At 44.2% G+C, this 24,218-nt stretch overlaps 1 protein-coding gene across 7 annotated transcripts in view; it reads right to left on the bottom strand.

Annotated features, from left to right (window-relative positions):
• The window catches only part of SYNE3 (spectrin repeat containing nuclear envelope family member 3), a 982,841-nt gene that overhangs the window by 208,374 nt on the left and 750,249 nt on the right, over positions 1–24,218 (bottom strand). For all 7 annotated transcript variants that reach the window (XM_069637674.1, XM_069637672.1, XM_069637675.1 and 4 more), the window contains one exon: positions 19,394–19,528. In XM_069637674.1, the coding sequence (XP_069493775.1) occupies positions 19,394–19,528 (135 nt within the window). The remainder of the gene's footprint in view (positions 1–19,393; positions 19,529–24,218) is intronic.

Raw genomic sequence — 24,218 nt, 5'->3', positions numbered from 1 at the left:
AATTATTCACATAGACCTTCACATAGACATTTGCCCAGCACTCCCGTGGTCCGTCCTCTGCATCTCGCCCTGTCTGTCAGCCACTGCATGCACTCGTGTGCGGCAGGAGCATGACAGTTCGATTTAGAAAGACAGCTCCATGCGCTCACAGAGCTATCTTTCTAAACTGATTTCTTTTCCTATCGGAAAAAAGGTCTTTTTACCTAACACAATTGAAACAGGATATTGCCCTAGTTCTTGAACTACCTGAGTATGATCACACTGGTATACACACTAGACTTCATACTTGTTTTTAACACTTTATGAAGAGTACGGTAGCAAGACTTTATGATAATACCTTTTTCTGACATTTTTACGCAGTCATTACAAAAAGAAAAAACAGTTGTGTGTGACCCTACAGCAGATCAAAAGATCAGACAAATTGAGTTACTCAGATAAGATTAAGCAAAATGCATGCCAACGCACAAAATATAAAAATTGGCTAAAATCTTATAAATAGAACGTGAATAATGTCAATTGGCAGCTCATATTTGAGATGTTGAAATCTCATGACAGCAAACAGTTCTGGCATCTATACCGATCCTACTTGGCTGAAGACATTGCTATTGAAGTAAACTCCATTACAGAAGAGTCTTGGGTGACACATATTGGGGCGCTCCAGAGATTTACATCGGTGGGTGTCCTGGATGTAGGAGAGTCTGATATATGTTTTGAGTTATATGACGTTAGGGAAGTATTCCAGCGACTTAAGGCATCCAGAGCTCCAGGACCGGATGTCTTTCATGTTGTTATCAAGAAACATGCGGTCTTCTGGGGATGCCTGCTATATAGGATCTTTGTCTCCATCTGGAGAGCAAGAACCATCCCACATAGCTGGAGGAAATCTATATTAGTTCCTGTTCACAAAAGGGGCTGAGCACGGACCCCTGTAACCATCGGCTCCTTGACATGATAGACACTAGCTGTAGCATAGTTTCTTTGGTGCTGCTTCTTAACTGAATCGCTGAGTAGAGGAGAACAAGTTGATGGTGAGGCAGCAAACAGGCTTTAGGTGTGGATTAAGTAAAATGAAGTATCTTGGAGGCAGCATGGTAAAGTCCTTAGGCACAATGCAAGTTTTCCATGTGTGCAAACGATTAATAAAAAGAGTTGTAAAAAATATTGATATGTAAAGCTACTCTTAACAGAAAAAAGTGGGGCGACCCTCTTCGGTTTAGTCGCATCCAGTGCATATGTGTCCCCCACCAACCAAGCTCACCTTGACTTGCAGAAAACAGCAATGGAATTATTTAAGGGAATGAATCTTGAGCTCCCAAATGAAATGAATATATTGGAGTTTACAAAGAATTTAAAAATGAAAACTGCCGACTGGGATAGACATAACAACCTCATGAGATTAACTACTAAAAAGAGAGATGATGAATTTACTATACAGAGCTTTACCGCAAAATAGCTTCATAGCTACTTGTTGAAATATTGTAATGCTGATCTTAGACAGTATATTATGTACTTACGTCTTAACGTTCTGCCTACCCCTGAATACACTGGAGCTTGGATAGGTATTCCATTTGAAGATAGAATATGCCGCCTATGTAAACATTATTTGCAGTCAGTCAGACATACCTTAATGGATTGCTCACATTTATCTCTTCATTACCTGAATGGACATAAAAATTGTCTAAGCTCATTTGCAGGTATTGAATCTTTTTTGGGCCTGTATCTATTTTGGGGAATCTTTGGTTGTTACCAGAGCCTCATATTATATTTGGACGGTTGCACCTACTCTTTTAATACATCTTGATGGAATGAAAGTTTCATTTGTAATTAGACCTTTATAGGTCTGTACATGATAGGTCTTAGTAGTTAGTACATATTGTTCACATGACTGTGACTAGGACATTAATGTTTGGATACTGTACAACAGTGTTTACACTTTCGAAATGAGGTACTATTGTATGTAATATTAATTATATGTGTATATTTATTGATTGTAAATGTGCAAAAGGTTTTCAATGTGTAACCATATGCACTAATAAATACAAATATAGAAATATATTGTGGACATATGCTTTGGGCAACAACATTATGAAAGTGCTTTATATTGGCAAAGCTGGCATAACCTGTAAACACAGGGATACAGGAAATGTGGAAAAAGCCTCCTGGCATCTATTGGATTATTTAGTGTGTCACCCTAGAGAACCACTTATAAATTGTAGGTTTTTGTACCCCATTTTCTCAAATAAGTTGCTGTAAATTGCACCATTTCTACCCATTTAAAAAGTCTCGGGGGAGACCACTCCCTACAAGCCCATCTTACATTTTTCAGGACTCGCTCACTATACTCCGCCACTCAGGCTAATTTGGGGGAGATATTAACTTCCATGCACTGTAAATCTTCAGCAGTCGCCACTGTCTTTGAATCATTTACAATTTTGTTGCCCCTGTGATGATGTCTCCTGCCTGGCCCTTGGGGTTTGTATGGGGACGGGGGTGACTTAAGGGTCCAGGCTCGACCACGTACTATGTGATGTGGGGCCTTGGGGCAGTATGGGGATGATCTCCAGCTACTCTCTCACAGCAAAGTGGACATGCTTCAGGGAATCACCACATTAAATCCACTAACACTACTGGCCCTTTAAGGAATCTGAACCAAGATTCAGGTCTGAAAGCTGCAGCCCATGTCCATGTAAAATGTGTGGTTTGCATACCAATTTTTGGGAGGCACCGTTATTAGTCTCCGGGAAGAAATCACCACCTCAGACATAGCAATCGCCTGGAGTGAAGCAGTAGAGTTGACAATCCCGCTGACTCCATTCTGTGAGCCTACGTGCATAGGCAGAAGTGCCAATTCCATAATGGTGGAACAGCCTTGTAAAATCTTGGACCGAATAGTGAAGCCTGAAGCTAGGTAGTAATTAAACCCACCAGATTACCTCAAATCATGGACTGGGAGAATAGCTCAGGGACAACACGTTTGACATGGAAGCAATACAACGTCGAGCAGCACAGGTTTGAATCCCGGTCCCACACTTAGAGACTGGTCTCAGGTGTAAAGCGTGTAATAAAAGATGAATTAATTAAATCCTTACAGCACAACTACTCCAAGACACCAAACAGTGATCATACACAGGTGCAGCTGATGAGAAAAAGCCTGGGGTAAGAAAAGGAAACAAACAACTATAAAAGAGGGAAGCAGATAGGGTGGGCATTTGGAGTAGAAGAACAGTGAGTGGAGGAGTTGAAGTTGCAGAGCAAGGTGGAGATGCAGAAGGAGGAAGGAGAAAATAGAGGAGGTAAAGTTGCAGAACTAGTTTAAGGTCTAGGGGTTGGTGGAGGTGAACATCAAAGAGTAGGCGAGAAGGCAAGAGAGTTTCAAGGAAGTGAACATCAAAGAGGAGGGGAAAGAGCAAGAGAAGTTGGAGGAGTTAGAAAAGTGAAGAGAGGTAAACCATTTGGAGAGAAGAAGGCAGGAATGTTGGCACGAGGAAGGGGCAGTAGTTGTAAGAGAAGAGGGGTAGCTGGAAGGAAGAGGGGATATTGGAAAGTCCCTTAGATGCATAGGGAGAGTGACACCTGGAAAAGACAGCAACACAAGCGTACAAGTTCACAGGCGTACAAGTTGTCGGGAAGAAGTGTGGGGAGGAACACACTCGAGGTGAAACATTGAGGAAGTTAGTCAACAGCCAACTTGAGGGCTAGAGGTGAGGTCTAGCGACAGTCTTATAGGCACAAGTGAGCATCAACTTGAGGAGGGAAGAAGACAGGATTGGGTTGCAGGTTCTGGACCCTGAGAAAAGGGTTGTGTGCCAGAGCCTAACCACGGACCGAGAGACCCTAGTAGCACAGTTCACCTCGGGGAAAAACTAAATAACTTGAAGCCTTGAACTTCAACATGAATACCTATAACATGCTACCCTACCCACATTGTAGGCTACCAGTAGAGGCCAACCAGCAAATATGACTTCAATTGATGAGTAACTTTTATACCAAAGAGGGTGAGTGACACTGAACAGAGACCGTGAAGTCCTAAATAAATCTTTCTGAACTAAATCCAGGGGTTGCATACTCTGTAAAATGCACTTGGCTCCATGGCATATGGTGTCTGCAGTGGGTTTCATAGTGGCCCACCCACTCTCTACAGATACAATTCTCAGAGTAGAGAAAATTCGAAAAAATACAGACCAATACCATGTGCCCTCCCAAGCTAGCCCTAGAGCTACTGGTTTTGACCTCTTCAGCATAAAAGATGTAAACATCCCTCCCAGAGGGGAAGCATTATTGCCTAGAGAGTTACATGTGTGGTTTACTGATTGAGCCTACAGGAGGATTGCTGCCAAAAAAGGGCTTAGGTATGGTATAAAGGTGGGGCCAGGCATAGCAAACTGACTATTGGGAGGAGGTTAAGGCGTTGTTATTTAAGCAATAAGCCCCAAGCAGGGAGGACATTACCACTTCGGGTAATGCCCTGGGGCCCATAGGTGCAGGCCTGAGTGAAGCGAGGGCCTTAACGACGGCCCTGGGGCATTACCTGAAGTGGCAATGACCCCCCCTACAAGGGGCTTATTGCTATTAGTACCCCGGCCCATAAGATCAGGGTACTAAAAGCATTTATTTTCTGTTCCAAAACACTCTGGCAGCATTTAGCAACAGAAAAAAAAGGAAAAAGATTGGCTGCTGGGGAAGGGAAAATGAAGATTTTTTTCCCTTTCCATGGCGCCCATTGAAAACAATAAAAAAAGTAAACTAACAAAATGGCTGTCATGGAAAGGAGAGAAGGGACTACGTGTAGTCTCTTCTTCCTTTCCATGGCGGCCTGTGGCAAATCTGGAGCAGGTGCGCTGGAGACAGAAGTGTTTCCAGTGCGTCTGCTCTCGAAAAGGAGGTGTGGTGGGGAGGGAGGGAAGGGAAATGTGGGGAAGGGCGAGGGAGGAGTTAGAAGCACTTAACTAATTTCCCGGTGAAGGGAGATGGCGGCCACCAGGCCTGAGGAGGCTCAGGGCGGCTGCATTGCCATCTGGTAATGCCCATGTTCTGAGCCTCCCCATTGGCTGGGAGGCGGCCACATCCCTCTCGCCGGGTACTAATCAACCATAATAACCTGACTTTCGCAGGGGACAAAGACATGCCAATTTGTGAGTTATAAATATCCCCTGCATGTGGTGGAGTAAACTACAGGACTCAGTCCTACTAAATGTGGGGAGTGAGGATTTAGGTATGACTACCCTTCATAAAAAGACAGAATAAGTAGAGCCACTCCCTGAGGTTACTGAGTGACAATGAATCCTAAGGGTAGTCCATGAGGAACAGTAATCTCCTGGCTCTTAGCCCGACTGCAGCCACCCAAAGAAATGATATGTTCTTCCGGTCTGCCATCAATGATGTCATCTTCAAGGAAGAAGGGATCCAGAAGATAGGGACATGTTTTATGGAACAAAGGGTGCTCTTAAATCAAGTGGAAAATAACCCTACTGAAAATGGGCAAATGTGCTACAAGCTGCTGCTCCCGCCACCTTTTTTACAAACTGTATGGGAACCTGTCCACTGCTAATTAATCACTGGACATCACTAAATAGCAAAGACATACATTCACAAATTAGGTTCCCTTTGACCAGGAATAGATAGATAGATCAAGCATTTTTCCAAAACCTGTCCAATCTGTCAAAAGCGCCAATGCAGTGTTGTTGGCCACTCCCTCCCTTAAACCGCTTCCCATTATTGACATCTCTTTCTTTAGGATAAGAAGGGATATCATGAGACCACATGTTAATTCCAAAAACAGGAATAAGTATATTCTGGTCATAGTAGATTATGCCACCAGATATCCTGTTGGCTTTCTAATCACCATTAATACCATGAAACATTATTGAAAACATCAATCACTTTACTTCTCCAGTGTGGGGTTTCCTGAAGATATTCTGATGCTCGGAACCAACTTCATGTCGAAACTTGAAGAAGAAGCTCTTTCACAGACACCTATTTTTATTGTGTCACAAACAATCGCTTTGTGGAGCGATTTAACCAAACCCTAAAGCATCTTCTCTGAAAAACTGTAGATGAAGACACTCTCAACAGGGACTCATTTTCTTTTTATATACAAGGAGGAACATTAATCTTTTGATCGCAAAATAACATACAATAGATAAGAAATCCGATTTGATGGGAAACAGTGAGCTTCTTACAATGGGTTGAGTTTGAGTGACATTCTGACCAGGTTGTGGAGTGGAGTAAGTGGAACAGTCGCCATAGACAATACATGGGTGGACCGACATAGATTAAGGACAACCAACATTAGACATTTGTAAGTGCTGGTAGGTGGTACAGCCAACTGTTAGGTATCTCCCCATGATGGATGAAGTGCTAGAGTATAGGCAAAAGAAAATGAGGGACAGAGGCAAGTGAGAGGTGAGGGAAAAATGTTAGCTAGAAGGCAGATGAGGGGTAGGTTAAGAGACTTGGAGGCAAGGAGGTATGCTTTTATTTTGGTGTTGAACAAATCCATGTAGACTGTCAAGAATAGAGAAAGAGCGGAAGCGAGAGTCAGCACTCGGAGGCCAAGGTGCCACAAGGGTAGTCGAGAAAGCAGAGCTGAGATTACGAGAAAGCTTGTAGAATTGGATAGAGGGGGATAGACTGTTGATGCCGTCCCATGGATACATTTGTGAACCAGCAGAATACATTTAAATCTGGCTCTGTTTTGCAAAGTCAGCCATCCAGCGTGGTGACAGAAAAGGATATAGGTGTGAAGTGAGGAAGTTCAAAGAGTCTTGGTAGTGAAGTTAATGATCTTGTCAAGAGGATGGAAAGCATAGTTGGGGAGACCAAAGAGGATTCTGGCACAGTAGTCCAGTTTAGAGAAGACAAGAATGGTTAGGAGATGCTTGGCAGTGTTGGAAGGAAGAAGGTGCCCTATTTTCCTAATATTTAGGAGGTTGAGGCGGGCTGACACTGCAGTTTTGTAGATGAAAGTTGTCAAGGTGTGAGACCGGATATAGATGATGCTGAGGTTAATAGCTGAAGAAGAGCAGGGGAGAGTGTCAGGTGGGGAATAAATAGGTAGGGGAAGAGATGAAAAAGCGTATTTGGCAGGGAAGAGGGGTACCCCTATTTTGGTAGACTTTATCATCAGAGAGTACAAAGCCATCAAATATTTAATGGTAGAGTGGCACTTGAACATTTTGATAGAGAGATCAGAGGAGAGTTCAGGAAAAGCAAATATTTGGGTGTCGCAGCGAAGAGTTGGTACGAGAAACCAAAGTAGAGTGTAAAGAGGAGAGGACCCAAGATAACTGATACGCCGTTTCCTCTTTGCCATTCGGGAGACCCATCAGGCTTTCATCGGGGTCCCCTCTTTTGAACTGGCGTATAGAGAAAGAGTTTGGCATTGTGTTAGTCCAGTTTTAAAATCAATCAAAATCAAAGCTGTGATGCCTTTTATTGAACTAACTGAAATTATTTTGATGGGATGGTAGTTTCATTATTTTTTCGAAGTTGCAGAAAATTCTTCATCTGATGGTGGTCCAAGGATAAATAAGCAACAAAGAATATCACACACCGAGCTCGGCATCAATTTTACATAGGAAAAAAAAGACAAGGGATTCTCCCACTTTAAACTCCAGTGGCTGCAGGAAGAAATATGCAAGCAATTCAGTCCTGCACGGCCCCTTTTCTGGAAAGATTCATAAAATTAGAAGAAAACAGTCACATTCTCAAACACTGAAAAGCAGTTATTGCTCATAAATTACATTTCAAACAGAGCCACGTTATTCAATGAATGTTTCGCATGTAATGCGTAATGTGTCCGAACACTTAAGCAGGGCAAGTCTAATAAGTGAAAAGTAGCGTGAAAAAACACTGATGCTATTGTAGAGACAAACAAAAATGTTAGATTCAAAACGTACACAATTTTAGAACGGATATGCTTTTTCAAACGTTACCTGCACAGTCTAAGGTTTTTCACATATATAGTCTTAAACGTCCAATGTTTCAACCAGCCTCACCTTTTTCCAACCATAATTTGTATTAGCATCTTCCTGGCAATCATAGCCAAATAATTGTTTGCTGTGATTAGAATGCCCAACCAGACTAATGAAAGCACCATTCACCAATGTGTTGGGATTAAAATAATGTCAAAGCATAGTGCCTGTTTTTGGAGCCTCCATGCTGTGTTAGAGTCATAGAGAAGGTCAACCAGATTTACTTAGGCCTACATGTATGACTAAGATGAAACCAACAGATACATGTTTACTAAGCTTCAAGGGTCCCATGTACAACTTTATCCTAGATGTGCCTCATGTTTGCGAGTGGTTTACTGACTCCCATACAAAGTGGCAAATCCAAAATGACATTAATGTTAGAATGGTGGCATTTCCACCGTTAGTTGATTGTGCTAATTGCTCAATAAGGTATCAGGTAATATTATCCCCATATATATGGTCGCCGTACATAATATCGCAGGGAAAAGGTTGTGGCGATATTATATGGGTGACCATATATATGGGGATTGGGGCAGCCAAAGAAAAAAGAAAAAAAAAAAGAACATGCGGGGGAACATGTGTGTCCCCCGCATGTTCCATGCAATAATGTCCCCACAAAAAAACGGCAATTTTTCGGCGATATTTTTGTATGGCGATATTTTTGTGGAGACATTATTACATGGAACCCTCAATAATGGGTACCAATGATGTGCGCTCAGTCATCAAAAGTCACCATACATGCTGCCTGTGTCCTTACTAATTCCGGGTTCTGAAATGTTGTGTCGAGCATTTGTATGTGAAATGTTTCAACTGCAGGTCATCTTCCGCATCTGTCTATTTGGAACTGTCTAAGGCCCCAGGCCATAGTGTGCCATAAATCTAGTATCTATGCAAAGAGCAGCATTTTTCAGGTTGAGGATCTTCAGTAACCTGAGCTCCAGTGTTCTTCTTTGTGTGGTACTCGAGAGCTCACCTTTCAGTACCACCACTGACAGGGTCTGCAGTGTGTGCCCATTCTGTGTGAAATGTTGACCAGCTGATGTTGCCGTTTTGTGTTTCAAGATGGCGTGTCTATGCAGGTTCATTCTTTCACATACTTCCTTGCAACTCTCACCAACATACTTTCCTTGTGGACATTTCTTGCATTGGATGAGGTATACGACATTGGATGATTTTGCAACTGTATGTCCATTGCATCTATAATGTTTGGTTCTGTGGAGTTGGGTATCGTTGATTCGGGGCAGATATGTTTGCAGGTCTTGCATCTCTCAACATTGCAATGCATGGGCATTTTCCCTATTGCTCTTGATCTCGTAGAAATGCACTTTTGGTGTGGGAATGTGCTAGATCTTGTGGTTGTTTATATGCAAGTAACTGTGTTTCCTTGAAAATGTCCCTCAGCTGATCTCTGGTAAATACTGAATGTAGGCCCAAACCAATTCTATTCAGTTGTGTTAGTGCTGGATGATAGGCGAGGACCAATGGTATTCTCTCTGTGATTTCACTGTTTTGTGTGGCTTGGATGGAAACTTGGCCTGCAAAGGAATTTGTTCCTATTTGTTAGGTTTCCTGTATACAGCTTTTTCTAGGTGGCCGTTCTTTCCAACAGAAATGGTGGTGTCCACGCAGTATTTGTTCAACTTGGGATATTCCATGGTTATCTTAGTGTGGAGGTGGTGGAAGCCATTTAGGAATTGAATACATTTGTTTAAAGGAATCTTTGCCTTGTTTCCAAATCAAGAAAATGTCATTGATGTAGCGTATGTATTTTAGTGCTTTCTGGAATTGGTGTTGTAAAAAATGCTGCTTGATTTCTGCTATGAAAAGGTTTGCATACTGGTTTGCCATTTTTCTGCATATGGCTGTTTCAGTCTTGTGCGGAAAATGTCTTTCATTGAAGCTGAAATTGGCTGTAAGTATGAACCTCATAAGATCTTTTATGGCTCAAGTTGGGATGGCAGTCTTGCTGGCTGTTCTTTGCAGGACACTCTGCCACACAACAGCCCCATCTTCATGTGGAATGTTGGAATAAAGTGATGGGACATCCAACGTGGCAAGTATTGTATAGGGTGGTACACATTCTATCCCTTAAAGCTTCCTGAGAAAATGTGATGGGTCTTGTAGAAAGCTGTTTGTGCGCATCATCAGAGTTTTTAGGATGGATTAAATATATCCAGATATGGCTTCAGTTAATGTATTGACCCCAAAGATGATTGGGCAGTCCCGTTTCCACCATGGTTATTGATCTTTGGGAGCATACAGAATGGCCCAGGAGACAGATTCTTTGGTTACAGGTGTTGAAGGTGTTCCTCCACACTGCTTGGCATTGACTTGATATGTTCCAGAGTTTTGGTGTACTCCTTAGTAGGGTCATCACTCAGTTCCTGGTAATACTCTGGATCAAGATGTTGTCTGTCTGCTTCTGCATTATATTTCTGGATATCCAGGACCACAACAGCCCCACCAATGTCTGCGGATTCTATTATGGTTCCTGTGTTTGTGTGGAGTATTATAATTGCCCTTCTTTCTTGGGAGGTAAGGTTCTGTTTTGTTGCATGTCAGATCATATATATTTTCTGAGACAGTAGATGTATGTCATGTTTTGAGCTACGGCCCTATGGGGATGCCCAATTGAGCATTCTTTGTGCCATCATAGTTTAGGCCGTTTTCGAATTCCTGGCTGGGGCAGAATGTCAGTCCCTTGAAAAGTAAAGATTTTTTAGCATGTGTACGTTTGTGTCCGTAGAGGTTGATAACGGATAGTTGATTGGTGGTAGGATCGCTTATTTGGTTTCCAGTGCTAGTCTTGTTTGGAGTTTGTATCACTCGTTCAGGGAGTGCCTTGAACCTTCCCATCCCAGAAAGGCACCATGTGCCATTCCTTGCAGATCAGGGAGTTTCCTGTTCTTACTATTTAATAAAACATTAAATGTTTTTTGATAATTCCTTTTCAGCTCATAGTCAAGTTGTGATGATGGATCGTTTATTTGCTCCTCAGTCTGGTTATCTTGGAATAAAGCTAGTGTATGAGATGATTTCTTATTTTTATTATGCTTTTCTGCATGTCTGCTTAGCATACGCATTGTTTTGGTTGGTTTTTACCTACCCCCGTCAATTGTCCTAGTGTGGGTATTGTGTTGGCTGCCCCGTATTAGTTTATTATTTATGTATTTATGTATTTATTCAGAGTCTAAGCTCCACAGGAAGTTGGCTGAGTGTGAGGGCCGCAAGCTGCTTTATCCCATTGCGGTTGCCTCCGGGTCAACTATCGGAAGCGGGAGGCGCTTCTCTTGAAGGAACTGCGGCTGCAGCCGGTGAATGCTGCGCTTGCTCAGTGCTTGGAGTGCCTGTCTGTGGTCCCCCCCACCCCTGCCTAATCGAGCCGTGAGAGGACCGCTCGCGCCGGTGGCTGTTGAAATCAGGAGGTGGGGCCGAGCCCAGAGGAGATGGCAGGCCTGTCCTGCCTGGGCTTGTGCACCTGCTGTGGGCTCCGGCCGGACGGTGGTGGCCGGGCCGCTGCCTGGGTGCGAGCCTCAAGGGGGCTGCAGGTAGGCGCAAGGCACTATTGTGGTCTGGCTGCCTGGAGGCTGGACAGAGCAGCTGAGGTGAGGCTCTAAGGACTGAGGAGCGGATTGTGCAGGCAGGGCTGAGAAGGACTGCAGGCCCTGGAAGACTGGGACTCTGCCTCTGTGGTTGCAGGCCCCCTGTGGTGGCATGAGGCAGGCTGAGAAAGCACACCTGGGGCTGGGGCGAGTGCCCCATCCACTGGCTGTCTTGGAGGGGCCCACGCTGTTCCATGGAGGAGGAGGGGCACTGGCTTGAGCCGCTTGTGGCACTGGCACCCCACAGCCCAGAAGGAGGTAGACTGCTTGAGGACTAAGTTGGATGACCGCAATCAAAGTGTTGCTTGCGGACCGAGGCGGGTCCCCCTGAGGGCGATATCCCACTTTGGGGCCTCATGCAGGCTCTGCCATATTACACCGCACCAGATGGCAAAAGGGAATAAAAAGCAGGCCCAGCTGCAATTCACACAAAAGGAGGGGTTGTCACTGGAAGGGGGCACCATGGCCTCCCCTAGACCAGGAGAGAATGAAGCAGGAACATATTTGGAACTGCGTACAGGTGTGCCAACGTGTGGGGGGAGTCAGCCCTCTGAATTAAGCCTGGTATTAGCGGAGATGAAGAACAGCTTTGCAGTGGTGAACACCAAGTTGGATGGCATGGTGTACAAAATGGACCAGATGCAAGAAAGAGTCGACAAGGAGAGTGGCAGGCTCTGTGAGGCCATGCACAGAGTGGGGGTGCTCGAGGATACCAGCACAGAAGTGTCAGAAATAATTTGAGATCTCCAGAGGGAAATGAAAGAAGTATTGGACAAAAATGAAGACTTGGAGGTGCGCTCTAGACGTAATAACATCTGTGTGATCGGAATTCTGTTTTCTGTGTCTACGCGCAACATGGAGGAATTCATGGAGTCCTTTGTCAAGGAGGTGATGAAAAATCTGCTGCTTTCGTCCCAGTTCATAGGATATCGGGTCAGGTGCCAAGACTGGGTCAGAGCCCTCGCCCGGTCATTATGAAAGTGCTGAACTACCATGACCGGGACACCATCCTACGCAGACCTGTAAACTGGGGGACATTCCAAACAACGGAGCTAGAATATCCTTTTTCAAGACTTGACTCGATCGGTAAAAAAGCTAAACTCTCCCTTTTGGCAGCGAAACAGAGTTGGGCACAACAATAAGACCCATTTTGTACGAGTCCCGCTGAAGTGGTTGCGTTTGCAGAATCTCTGCCAATGCCCTGAAAAGGATCTGGGGGTGTCCCAGAACTGGATCCTCTATTTGCTATATGTTTTGTGCCGCTTGGTGCCGCTTGCAAGAGGCGGCCTACTCTATGGCTCTCCCGGGAGCATGTTCTTCTGTGGTTTGGAACAGGCAATTATTGTGACGAAATGACCCTTTTGATAAGCATGTTGTTATAATAGGTCCGCTCCCCTCAATGGGTGGAGCGAATGAGGTTTGTGCGGACTAGGTAGTTGTGTCCGGCACCCTTGGGCAATTGCCCGTCAGTTAAATGTTTGGGTTGGGGTTGGGGGTGGGGTGGATGGTTCTCCATTGCTATGGGGGTTGGGCAGTGTGGGTGGGGGGTCCGGAAGGGAATGCTGAAGTATGTGGGGTGCTGAAATGGGTTTGTGGGAGGGTATGTAGGGGTGTGTGTTAGGTGAGGGGTTTAAGTTACAAAAGGATTCACATCATCTCATGGAGGGCTGGTGCAAAACAAAATGCTAGAACTTTCAAAAGGCATTACAGGCTGTAACATCATTAACTGGAAGGTACGGGGGTTGAATAACCCAAGGAAATCTAGGAAGGTGATTAATTACTGCGAGAGACATGGAGCTAAGGTGATGATGTTGCAGGAGACCCACCTGATGGGGAGGTCTAAAGGGGGGGGGTCACTAAATCCTAGGGTTCCAAGAAATATTACACCCTGTACTCTAATTATTCGGCAAGAGTGATGACATTGATTCACAAGGCACTAGGGTTGCAAATGCTGGAGTTGGTGGTTCATGAAGAGGGTAGATTTTTCATTGTATCTGGGTGTTGGGCCCATGTTCTGGTGACATTTGTGAATATTTACGGACCCAATGTTGATTATCCCGTATTGAAAAATGCTCAGTGCGGCCACATGCCATTCAGGGGGTTATGGTATCCAGGAAGGTAGCAGATAATTTCAAATTTGACCCAGTCGCCTGCACGGTGCATGCATCTAATAGGGCTCTTAGGAGGCTGGGGGTTGAGTTCCCGTTTGAACCAGGGCTTCATCTCTGGAGGATTGAATGTCTTGGCCCCACTTGCGTTGAGGCGTTGGGAGAATGAATGGTGGGGACTGGGAATAGGCACAATGGGGGATTTATACCCAGAGGGGGAGTTTGTGTCACAGGAGGTGTTTGCGGTTAAGATGAGGGGCTGGGGGGGGGGGTCTTCAGCAGATGGCTTCAATATTTCCATATTAGGGCTGCTTTTAAAGCTTGATCCCCCACTTTCCCGGCTCCCCCTCAGCCTGTCCCAATTGTGAAGTACCTTCTTCACTCGGAATCTGCTAAGAGTGAGGTGTCCACTATTTACAGAATGATTCAATGGGACTCCCTCAAAGAGATGCTGAAGTGTAGGGGGCGGCACGAAAGGGATGGTGGGGCTCATTCAACGATAAACAGTGAGCTATGATGTGCTCTAGGTCACATAAGGGAGCGATCAATACTGGCTTGCAACTGAAAACCCTTCATAGGGTATACTTGACACCAGCTGGACATGCTCTTTTCGATCAATCTAAAAGTGATGATTGCCCAAGATGTCGGAGGCCAGCCGCTGACACTCTTCACATGTTGTGGTCCTGTCCTCAGCTGGGGGAGTTCTGGGGGGATGTGACGGGTACTCTCACTGGGGTACTGAACCACAGTATACTGTGCAAATTGTTATGTTGCATGTTTGGGTGGCTGCCAGGGGTCCCGGCCTCGAGTAGGAAACTGTTGACTATAAGCATGACAGTGGTTAGGAAATGCATATTGATGCAGTGAACCAGCCACCTTCCCCCGGATGCTTGTACATGGCTCAATGGTCTGACCAGGGCAAGTGAACTTGAAAGAGACTATGGACTGGTGAGTGGTCCAGGAATGAGGCCCAGAGATTTCTGCCCCCCCCCCCCTGAGGTCCTATTTACTAGCACAGTTTTCAGAAATGGCTGATGAGGTATCACCTGCTGAGTAGAACTGCTTAAAAGCTAATGTTTGTCATCTCATTTCTGTATAATTGTAATGGTGTGCAACCTGCGTACTGTACTGGCATGTATATGTATATGTATAATTTGCACTGTCCCATGTATCTGTTGGTAACAACCTGTGTATGTGTGACATGAATCCAAGTTTAATAAACAACGTTTTTAAAAAAAGGAATCCCCTAGATGAACAAAAGCCACTTTACGGCAGACAAACACTACTATGAAGATTTCAAGTGTGGGGCAAGCTTCTGGTTCTCTTAATAACATCTGAAAATAAACATAGAGACAAATGGCATGTGCCTCACAAGATTATACAAGTGTTATGGTTCTGAAAAATGAAGTCTAACAGAAAGATTGCATTAAGCCAACATAGGTTTACCATGCAAACTCTCTGATAGTATGGAAGGAGTCCACAGAGCTGCTGTCAGAGTCCAACTGACATGCACCCTTTACTATGGCTCTCCCAGAGCACCTTGGAAAAATGGTTCTGCAAAGCCTGAAGCCATCTCAGGAGTCAGATCTACAAGATTTCCTATAGCACACTATATGTTCATCAATAATCCATGCGTGATTAATGGTTTGGTCAACTTAATCAAAACTCCTCCAGGTTAAACTGTGAGGCTTCACCCCTACTGGTTACCAGAAGTGTGAACCCAAGCTATTAATGAGAAAGTCAAGAAGAAATTAGACCTAGTTGTTATTAAATCTTCAGAAGGCCAAATACCCTCATCAATTGTCCTTGTGTGGAAACCAGACTGAAGCTGGAGGTTGTGCATAGATTTCAGAAAAAGAAAATCGTATCTCGAAGTTTGACACATACCATAGGCCCCACATTCATGCAATGACGGAATGCATCATAGCAGCCCAGTACATTACAGCACAGCATTTTACCAAAGGCTAATCTCTTGGGGCCGGACAATCAAGAGAAAATAGTGTTTCCAGATCCATGAGATTGTTACTAGACATCATAGGTCTCCTACCACTTTCCAAAAAGTTGTGTACACAATATTGCATCTCAATTATGTATATGTGGGAGTCTACCTAAATGACATATTCTTTTAGAGGAAGATGCAGTGTACTTATATGCATAATCTTTACCAGGATCTGCAGTGTCTGTGGCAGTAAGGTCTGCAGGCCATTCTTATCAAGTGCCATTTGGCCATGTCCATGGTGAAGTTGTATTGCTTTAAAGCCCAAAATCGGTTTGCAAGGACTCCTTGGACTGGTTTACTACTATAGAAGGTCAATGCCAAATTTGTGGATGCTGGTAGCCTAGCTGACAAGCCAACTGAAGGGAACTACAAGCCGAACCTGCACAACAGGATTACAGAAGCAAACAATGCTTTTAGGAGTTTGAAGTGATCATTTCACTATCTGCCCCTCCTCAAATGTAATGAAACCTTTATCCTGCAGATCAACACACGGTTAAACCTAGGAGAAGCCCTCTACCAGGTTGAAAATGTGCTAGAGAAGCAGATCCTCTTCATCAGCTACAAGTTACACCCCAAATAACTTAATTATGCCACAATAGAGTTAGAATATATGGTTAGTATATGGGTCATAGATGCCCTTATGTTCTATCTAAGTGGCAGAACATGTGTATTAGCAACACACTGGTCTGGCTAGACAGAAACAAGAAGAGCAACAGGTGAATTTTACTTTGGTTCTTAATGCTCCAACCCTACTCCTTTACTGTAGTCTACAGGGAAGGGCACTTACAATGTGGACTACTTCAGTCGGTCAAACCAGGGGGAACTCAAGTGGGAGATATGTGATAATGTTCCCTGCCTGGCCCCTAAAGTGAATGTGCTGGTAACACAGGGAAACACACCGAAACTCTGCCTATGCGATGTGGAACCTAGAGGGAGTATGGGGAAGAGCCCCTGATTCCCCCACAGCACTGGGAGCCTGGGCCACAACATTAAATCCACTACCACTTCTTGCGCTTTAAGGCATCTGAACCAACTGAATCAAAATGTGGGGTTCATGTAGTGATAACAGGGGGCAGAGTTTACCAAACTGAGGCTCAGACAAGGCATAACCCCTGCAGGTGCAGCAATTTGCCAGTGGGACGAGGAAGCAAATCCACTCTGTGAACGTTGCATACATGTTCTTGCACATGGGCAGAAGTTTAACATTCCAAGATTGCGAACCAGCATTTTAAAGGCTTGGTCCATGAAGCACGGCCAAAGAGAGGGAGCAATTAAATACACCTAATTGCCTCAAATCTCTACAGCACAACCAATCCCAAACACCAACTAATTATCATGCATGGGTGTAACTTTTAGGATAAAGCTGAGCCCAAGGGAAGAGAACCAACACCTATAAATACCAGGGCAGAGAAGCATATAGTGTGGGTGCTTGGCATAGTGGAAGAGAAAGCAATGGAGCAGAGGAGTTGAAGGTGCATCAGAAATTAACAATACAGAAAGAGGTTGATTTTCAGGAGGAGGTGAATATGCATGAGGAGGCAGATTTGCAGGTCGATCAGGTAAATATCAAAGATGAAATGAAAGAGCAAGAGAGGTTGTTGGAGGTAAACATCAAAGAGGAGGGAAGAGATCAATCTGTCATCTGCTGCTACAGATGGAAATGAAGATGGAAATGGTTATGTTGTGGTTGGAGTGGATAGTCTGGGATAGATGCATCCTATGCTGAGATACAGCCTCATATTCATATGCAAAGCCTCATATGACAAAGTAGCACCTGGGGAGTGGCCAACAAACTATCAGGTTGGTCAGATCACAAGCTTTACCTAACATTGTAAGCCAGCATTTTGAGTAAGCTGATGATGTCCTCTCCCAATCTCATCATGTGGAGGCGCACAGTGTCTCAAACTACAAAGATGGCTGTCCATCGGCAGATTGTATCCTCTACTCCCAAGCCCATCAGCACTCTGACATAGGTATGGAGCATATGCAGCCATCTCTACAAATCCTCTATGTCAAGCATTTCAGGAACATCATCATACAGAAATGCTTGGTATTCGAATTGCATCTGCTCCTCAGTTGTTGTCTACAGACCTGTCTCCGTCATTCATGTGGCATTGCTGGAGATCAATGTTATACATTGTAAGCCAGCATTTTGAGTAAGCTGATGATGTCCTCTCCCAATCTCATCATGTGGAGGCGCACAGTGTCTCAAACTACAAAGATGGCTGTCCATCGGAAGATTGTATCCACTACTCCCAAGCCCATCAGCACTCTGACATAGGTATGGAGCATATGCAGCCATCTCTACAAATCCTCTATGTCAAGCATTTCAGGAACAACATCATACAGAAATGCTTGGTATTAGAATTGCATCTGCTCCTCAGTTGTTGTCTACAGACCTGTCTCCGTCATTCATGTGGCATTGCTGGAGATCAATGTTATACAGCAGTATCAATCTGACCTACCATCAGTAACCTATAGTGAAAGAGATGCAGCATGTCCTGCTCTACCAGAAGAGTAAGCACTAATCTTGCCTAACTCCTGTCCTCCGATAGCCTCTCTCTTCGAGCCTGCCTCTCTCACGGAGCAGCAGAGCAGATCTGAGACGCATTGAACATCGCACAGATATCTTGTACTTTATAGAGGGGCTCATGTACAACATCTTCAATGAGAGCAGATGCTGCCACTGTGTCTGAGTGATGGTCATGTGGCGGGCGTGTCGTTGGTAGTAGTCATGGATGGTTTCTCTCATGGGAACTAGCTGGAACATCTTGCTGGCCAATGGTTCTGTAATGCATCACGTTCAAGATCCCAGGTTGCCACTGAAAATCCTGTTTGCTCTCCCTCCTTCCACCGGCACAATGCAACGTTGTTTATCCATACGTAGGCAGCAAAGTAGTGATGCCCTTCCACATTCATATGCCATAAACCTGCTTTCTTTAGTTACGTTACAGCACCCTTTGCCCTTATGAATTGGCCTATAAAGGAGGTACAATCACAAAATGGGAATTCCATCAAAGTGGTTTATATTCATGTTTACGTCTTTAATGAAAATGTAACTTACAGGGGGCCTGATTTACAAAAGAGTTTACTTGCACAATCCCATTGGAAAATGCTTTGTAAATCAGGCACATAATATTTAAGCAAAACTGTGAGAATGAAAGAGGCACAAAGACACAAATAAAGAACTACAAAGAGAGAGTGGGTAGGGAGAAAGTGAGATAGCAAAACAAAGGGAGGTAGACAAAAATATAAAGGGGAGAGAGCAAATTGAAAGAGGTAGAAAGTGAGAGGGAAAGAGAATATTGTAGTGCAGAAATGGTTAGCTATACAGAATTGAGTGTTAAGAAATAATTCTTATTTGGAACAGGTATTCTGCACACCTCTTCACTCACTCTTATTTGGAGCGTTTCAGGCAACCTGGACTCAGTTAACCCTCAAGCAACCCTCATACCCTCTTTAGACTTATATTGGCTCGCACCTGCAAAAAGCCAGAAAAATCTGATCTGCCCTGGAGACTCAACAGGTTGAGAGGTATGTATTTGCTCAATATGGGCAGTGCTGCAGAGTGCAACTTCCTGAGTCGCAAATACTGACAGAATTTTGCAACAATTTTGCTTGTTTTCCCCAACCATGGGCAAAAGTGTGCATTAGGAGAGATAACCCAGCAGTCTTCAAGCTTAACTTGGCACACTGAATTACATATCTTACCTCTAAGGATCTCTTCAATGCCAAAACTTCAGAGGATAGTTGGTTTATTTTGTGTTTGTGTTCAGTGCTGTGATGTACACCGCTTTCCAACTCTTCAATCTGAGGTGCGAGAGTCTCTAACTCTTCGTGGAGCATCTGTAACACGAAGGACACATTTACTAAAAACATATAGAAAATAACTAAATGCATTGCGATGTCCCAGATATTACTCAGTCTTTACTTCTGCAACGGGAATTTGTATTCAGTGAAACTATGTCTGGCAAAACATTGCTTATAATAAGGTTTTCACTTTAATGTCACCAGTAACATTAACCCATAGTAAAAAACTCACATGCCTAATTTTGGAAAGAGCTCAATTCAATGTGTATCACCCCACCCCACTAGGGCTGGAGTGCAATTAAACCAGCCTTTGATTACGTGGCAAGTGCTATTAGATGTGATTAACAAGCTTGCATGGTGATGCTTTGGTACAGTGTTTCTATTGTACTTTGCTATTATTTATGGCAACTTTTTTAAGGGGATATCTTCACACAAAACATGGCAACAACCATCAAACATGAGATAATGAAGTGCATAATTTAGAAGCCCATGTGACAGCCAGACATAGAACCCAAGACATAGTAATAGTCAGGCTCTAAATCTTGAGCTTATTGTATGGGGCTCAAAATTGTACCATCCAACAGCAGAAGAAATAGGTAGACTCGCCCTGGTCGCGGAAGCAGGGCTTGTGAATTAGCAAAGTGAGCCCAACATTGTAAGCCAGCGCTTAGAAGCCACTAAATACTACGAGTGACAAAGCTACTTCAGAAGAATTTTCACAAGTTCCGTGCCACAATGGTGAGTTATCTTTAGAATGAATGCTGATGATCAGTGGTGATTTGCTATAGCCTGTTTGGTCAAGTAAATGTCTTCAATCAGTCCAAAATAGCAAAGGCGTACAACTGCATTCACATGAAACTTTCTGCTCAATGGATCAACGTGAAATTTCATAGGACTCGCACTAAGTTCGTTTATTAATAGCATTAAAACATCATATTGTTTTTGAGAAGAGATGAAGTCATGTTGTTAAATGCTAAGTTTTGAACATCAATACCTGGGGCTCTATCTCCGGTTTTCGCGCTTGATCAAAATACATATAATTGTGGGCAATCCCTTTCTCTTCATGTTCCTAAACTGTAACTGTGAGTGATGCAAATGTATAAAAAGAATGACAAAGTGAGTGCGCCATTTAAAAACATCCTAATTAAATATGTCCAGCCCTCTGACCATTACATCCCGCTTTCTGTATTCCGGTCTGAACTGGATACTGCGGACTACACTGTGCTATGTAAAGGACCACATGTTCGAGATGATCCTAAATGTGTGACTATTTTGTATGAAGCACTTACCTGCTCCTTAAAGTCAGGTGTACACTATAACAAATACCAAAAATGAAAATCAAGCATACAAGTGTGAATTATTCCAAAGTTGGTCTTAAATGTCATATTGGCTCTGAGTACTTATAATGTCACTATAAAACCACCAGTTTTCCTCAATACAGGATCTGCAGATAGTCTCTTGCTATCTCTCATAATAAGTCCTTCTGTTCTATCAATGGGCTTTTCCAAGCCTTTGTATTTTGGTTCTGTTCACTCTTTGGATTTCACTCTAGACCTTCTCTGATTCTTGACTGAGTCTTTGAATATATGTTGGGCTTCCCAACCATTCTTTCTTATTTAGGACAAACAAATCTGTTTGTCGGAACAACCCTCTTCCCTGTTGTTTTTTACTTCTCACTGAAACAATTACACAGAGTCTTTGTTTGACTCTTGCTCTTCTTGTGATAGTGCCATGCACTGGGACGAGCATGATGAGTACCCAACTGGTTTTCTCCTGTCTTATAATCTTGCCATTCACTTCGATGAGTATAATGAGTTACTGAGTGATTTTAATGTTTCTTACAACCATGCCATTCACTAGGACGAATATGATAAGTCCCTGAGTGATTTCACTCTTCTTATAATCTTGTGATTCACTGTGACGAGTATAATGAGTGCCTGAGTGATTTTCACTTTTTGTATAATCTTGCAAATCACAGTGATTTGAAGGATTAGTCCAATCTTTATATTAGTTTTTCCGACACACAAATATGACTGCGCCATTTCTCTTTCACGCCCCTTTCACCGGGTCTCCCACTCCCCCCTTTACCTTTGATGTAATGGGGCTGCGTCACCAGGTTGGTGGTGTTCTTTGTTTCTGTTCTGCTTTCAGTCAGGACGCCTTCTCGGTTTTCTTCCATTCTCTCGCATGTTACGCTTCGGTGTCCGTGTGTGGTATCAGCAAAGAAAGGGTTCTTCACTCACTCCTCTTCCTGGCTCACCAACTCTCACATTCTGTTCCCTGCTGGGATTCTCTTCAGATGGACAGATCTGTCCTGGTCTATCCTCTGTGTGCTTCAGGCACGTCAGGACTGGGGCTCTTTTACAGTCCCGTTCGAACATCCCTCAAGGGAGCAGCAGCCTCAGGACAACCTCTCTCCAACCTGTTCTCCAGATAGTGCACTTAGGGCAGTTGGTCTCTATTGCTGTTTGCCAACACGCAAACCATCGTTCTCCCCCCGAGTTACCAGCTTCCCTCTGCTAGCCAGTTTGAAACTCCTGGGTCTCTCTTGCTGGTTCACTTGGCCCACCCACTTGTATTACGCCACATTGGGGATTCCCCAGCTTCTCAAGATAGTCCTTCCTTTGTGTTGGAATTGGACTCTCCATAACTCCATTAGGTTTCTTTGTCTCAGTGATTGACGGACAGGTATTCTTCATCACTCCTATGCTAGTACTCTTCCCAGTACAAGGCTGATACCTTTCTTCTGTCGTTACATTACAACAACAGATGTAAGCAGAGTCTAGTGTGACGAATCCCGAGGCATTGTCACTGCTTTAGATGGGGAAGCCCCTTCCCACGAGGCCAAAGAGATAAGGCTGCTACTCGATAGTCCCCCTGGGGTTTGTACTCAGCAGGAGGCTCTCATGGGGAGGGAGCACCCCATTGAAAGTAGTGATGATTCTGTGAAAATGCGGTACCCCTTTGATCCTCCCACCTTTCCTCAAAAACCTTCCAATTCCACACTACCTAATGCCCCCATGTATTTTTGCAGTATATCCCAAGTAAGAACTACTGGGACGAGGAAGAGGCCAGGAGTAATGAAGATTACAGACAGGAACAAATGCACACGCTTTAGACTTTTGAATGATCCTATAAATCAGCTGTCATTCAAAAGAAGAGAGGGAAGAGAACAATGGCGTCTTCGTTTTTGACTCGGCATAAGCCGAGAGCTTGGCAAGCTACGCGCAGACAAGCAAAGCAGAGGAGCAGATGGTGTCCGGGAGAGAGGTGCACTCACGGGAGGCCTGCGAAGCACAAAGCAGACCGGAGAAGAGGAAAGATACCCACCAGTGACCGAGGGCACTGGAGTGTAGATAAACCATAGCGGAACTGCAGAGGAGACATACAGACGACCAGGGAAGGCCCTGGTAAACCAGAGAAGCCAATGGAGATCCTGGGAGACCCGCGAACAGCCGGTGGGTGGCGGCCAAGACCCTGCAGGTACTAGAGAGCCTAATCCCAGGGTTGAGGAGACACAGAGGGTGCATGAGGCCCAAAACAAAGTACAGAAAGAATCTTCACCGGGACAGAGCAACCAAGTGAAGGGGGTCTTTGACCCATATTTGGAAAGCAGATCCCAAAACGTAAAAAAGAGGAAAACAAACTTTGCATATACCAGTGGTACTCGCCGGCTTTGACAGGGGAGTAAACTGAGGCTGTGGGTTGAAGAGAAGTCAGACAAAGAGAACTGTGAGAGTAATCAAGTGAAGGGGATCTGGGACCCATACTGAGGAGATACACCCCAAACAGTAATAAGGGGAATATGAACGTTGCATATACAAGTGGTACTCCCAGACCTTGGCAGGAGAGTAAACCAAGGATGTGGATGGAACCAAAATCAGAGAGAAAGATCTGTGAGAATAAGAACGTTGAGTACCCTGCTTGACAGGAGAGTGGGCTAAAGGCGGGCAGAGGGGGGTACTGAGAACAGGGTCTAAGACCCGTAGCAATTGAGAGGAAGACCAGCACTTATCCTTCCTTGTCACAATACCTAGGAGCTGGATCTGCTCAGAAAGGGTCGGGCCCCTCAGCACAACTTATGAGAGAGAACTAGGCTATTCTTCCTCGTTGCTTAGAAAGGGTCGGGGACGCTCAGCACAGCTGGGGAGAGAGAACCAGGCTATTCTTTTTCATTGCAGTACCTGGGAGCCGGGTCTGCTTACAAAGGGTCTAGGACAGTCAAGACGGCTAGGAAAAGGTGTCCAGGCTATTCTTCCTTGTTGGAGGGACTGGGAGTCAGGTCTGCCAAGTAAAGTTAAGGACCTATCTTGACAATTAAAGACATAGAGACAATTTGGGTTAAGCTTGGAAAGATTCCGGGGAAGGTAATCAACCCCTTGAGTTTTGTGGAACTTTTGTTTGCTTTTATACACCTTTTTGGATCTTTTATTGGGAACTTCAAAGCTGGGCTGCATGTTGACAGCCAAGAGACATTTCCCCTTTCACCTTATTTTGAATTTAGCTTGTGAGGGATATATTAGGATTTGCACACAGGATGGCACAATTTACTTTGGACATTCAGACAGAGAAAGTTTCATTAGCTAGTTTTGTTGAGGCAGGCAAATACCTCTTAGAGGTAGGGTTAGTTAGGATTTCCTCCAATTTGCCCCGTTTTTGTTATTAATAAAAGTATTTGCCAATCAACATGTCACCCGTTTGCCCGAGTCTTACGCCTACACCCTCA

The sequence above is a fragment of the Ambystoma mexicanum genome, chromosome 14, assembly GCF_040938575.1.
Source record: "Ambystoma mexicanum isolate Mex_15411 chromosome 14, UKY_AmexF1_1, whole genome shotgun sequence".
NCBI classification, from domain to species: Eukaryota; Metazoa; Chordata; class Amphibia; order Caudata; family Ambystomatidae; genus Ambystoma; species Ambystoma mexicanum.
The sequence above is the reverse complement of the archived record's forward strand: the minus strand, read 5'-3'. Positions and strand labels throughout refer to the sequence as shown.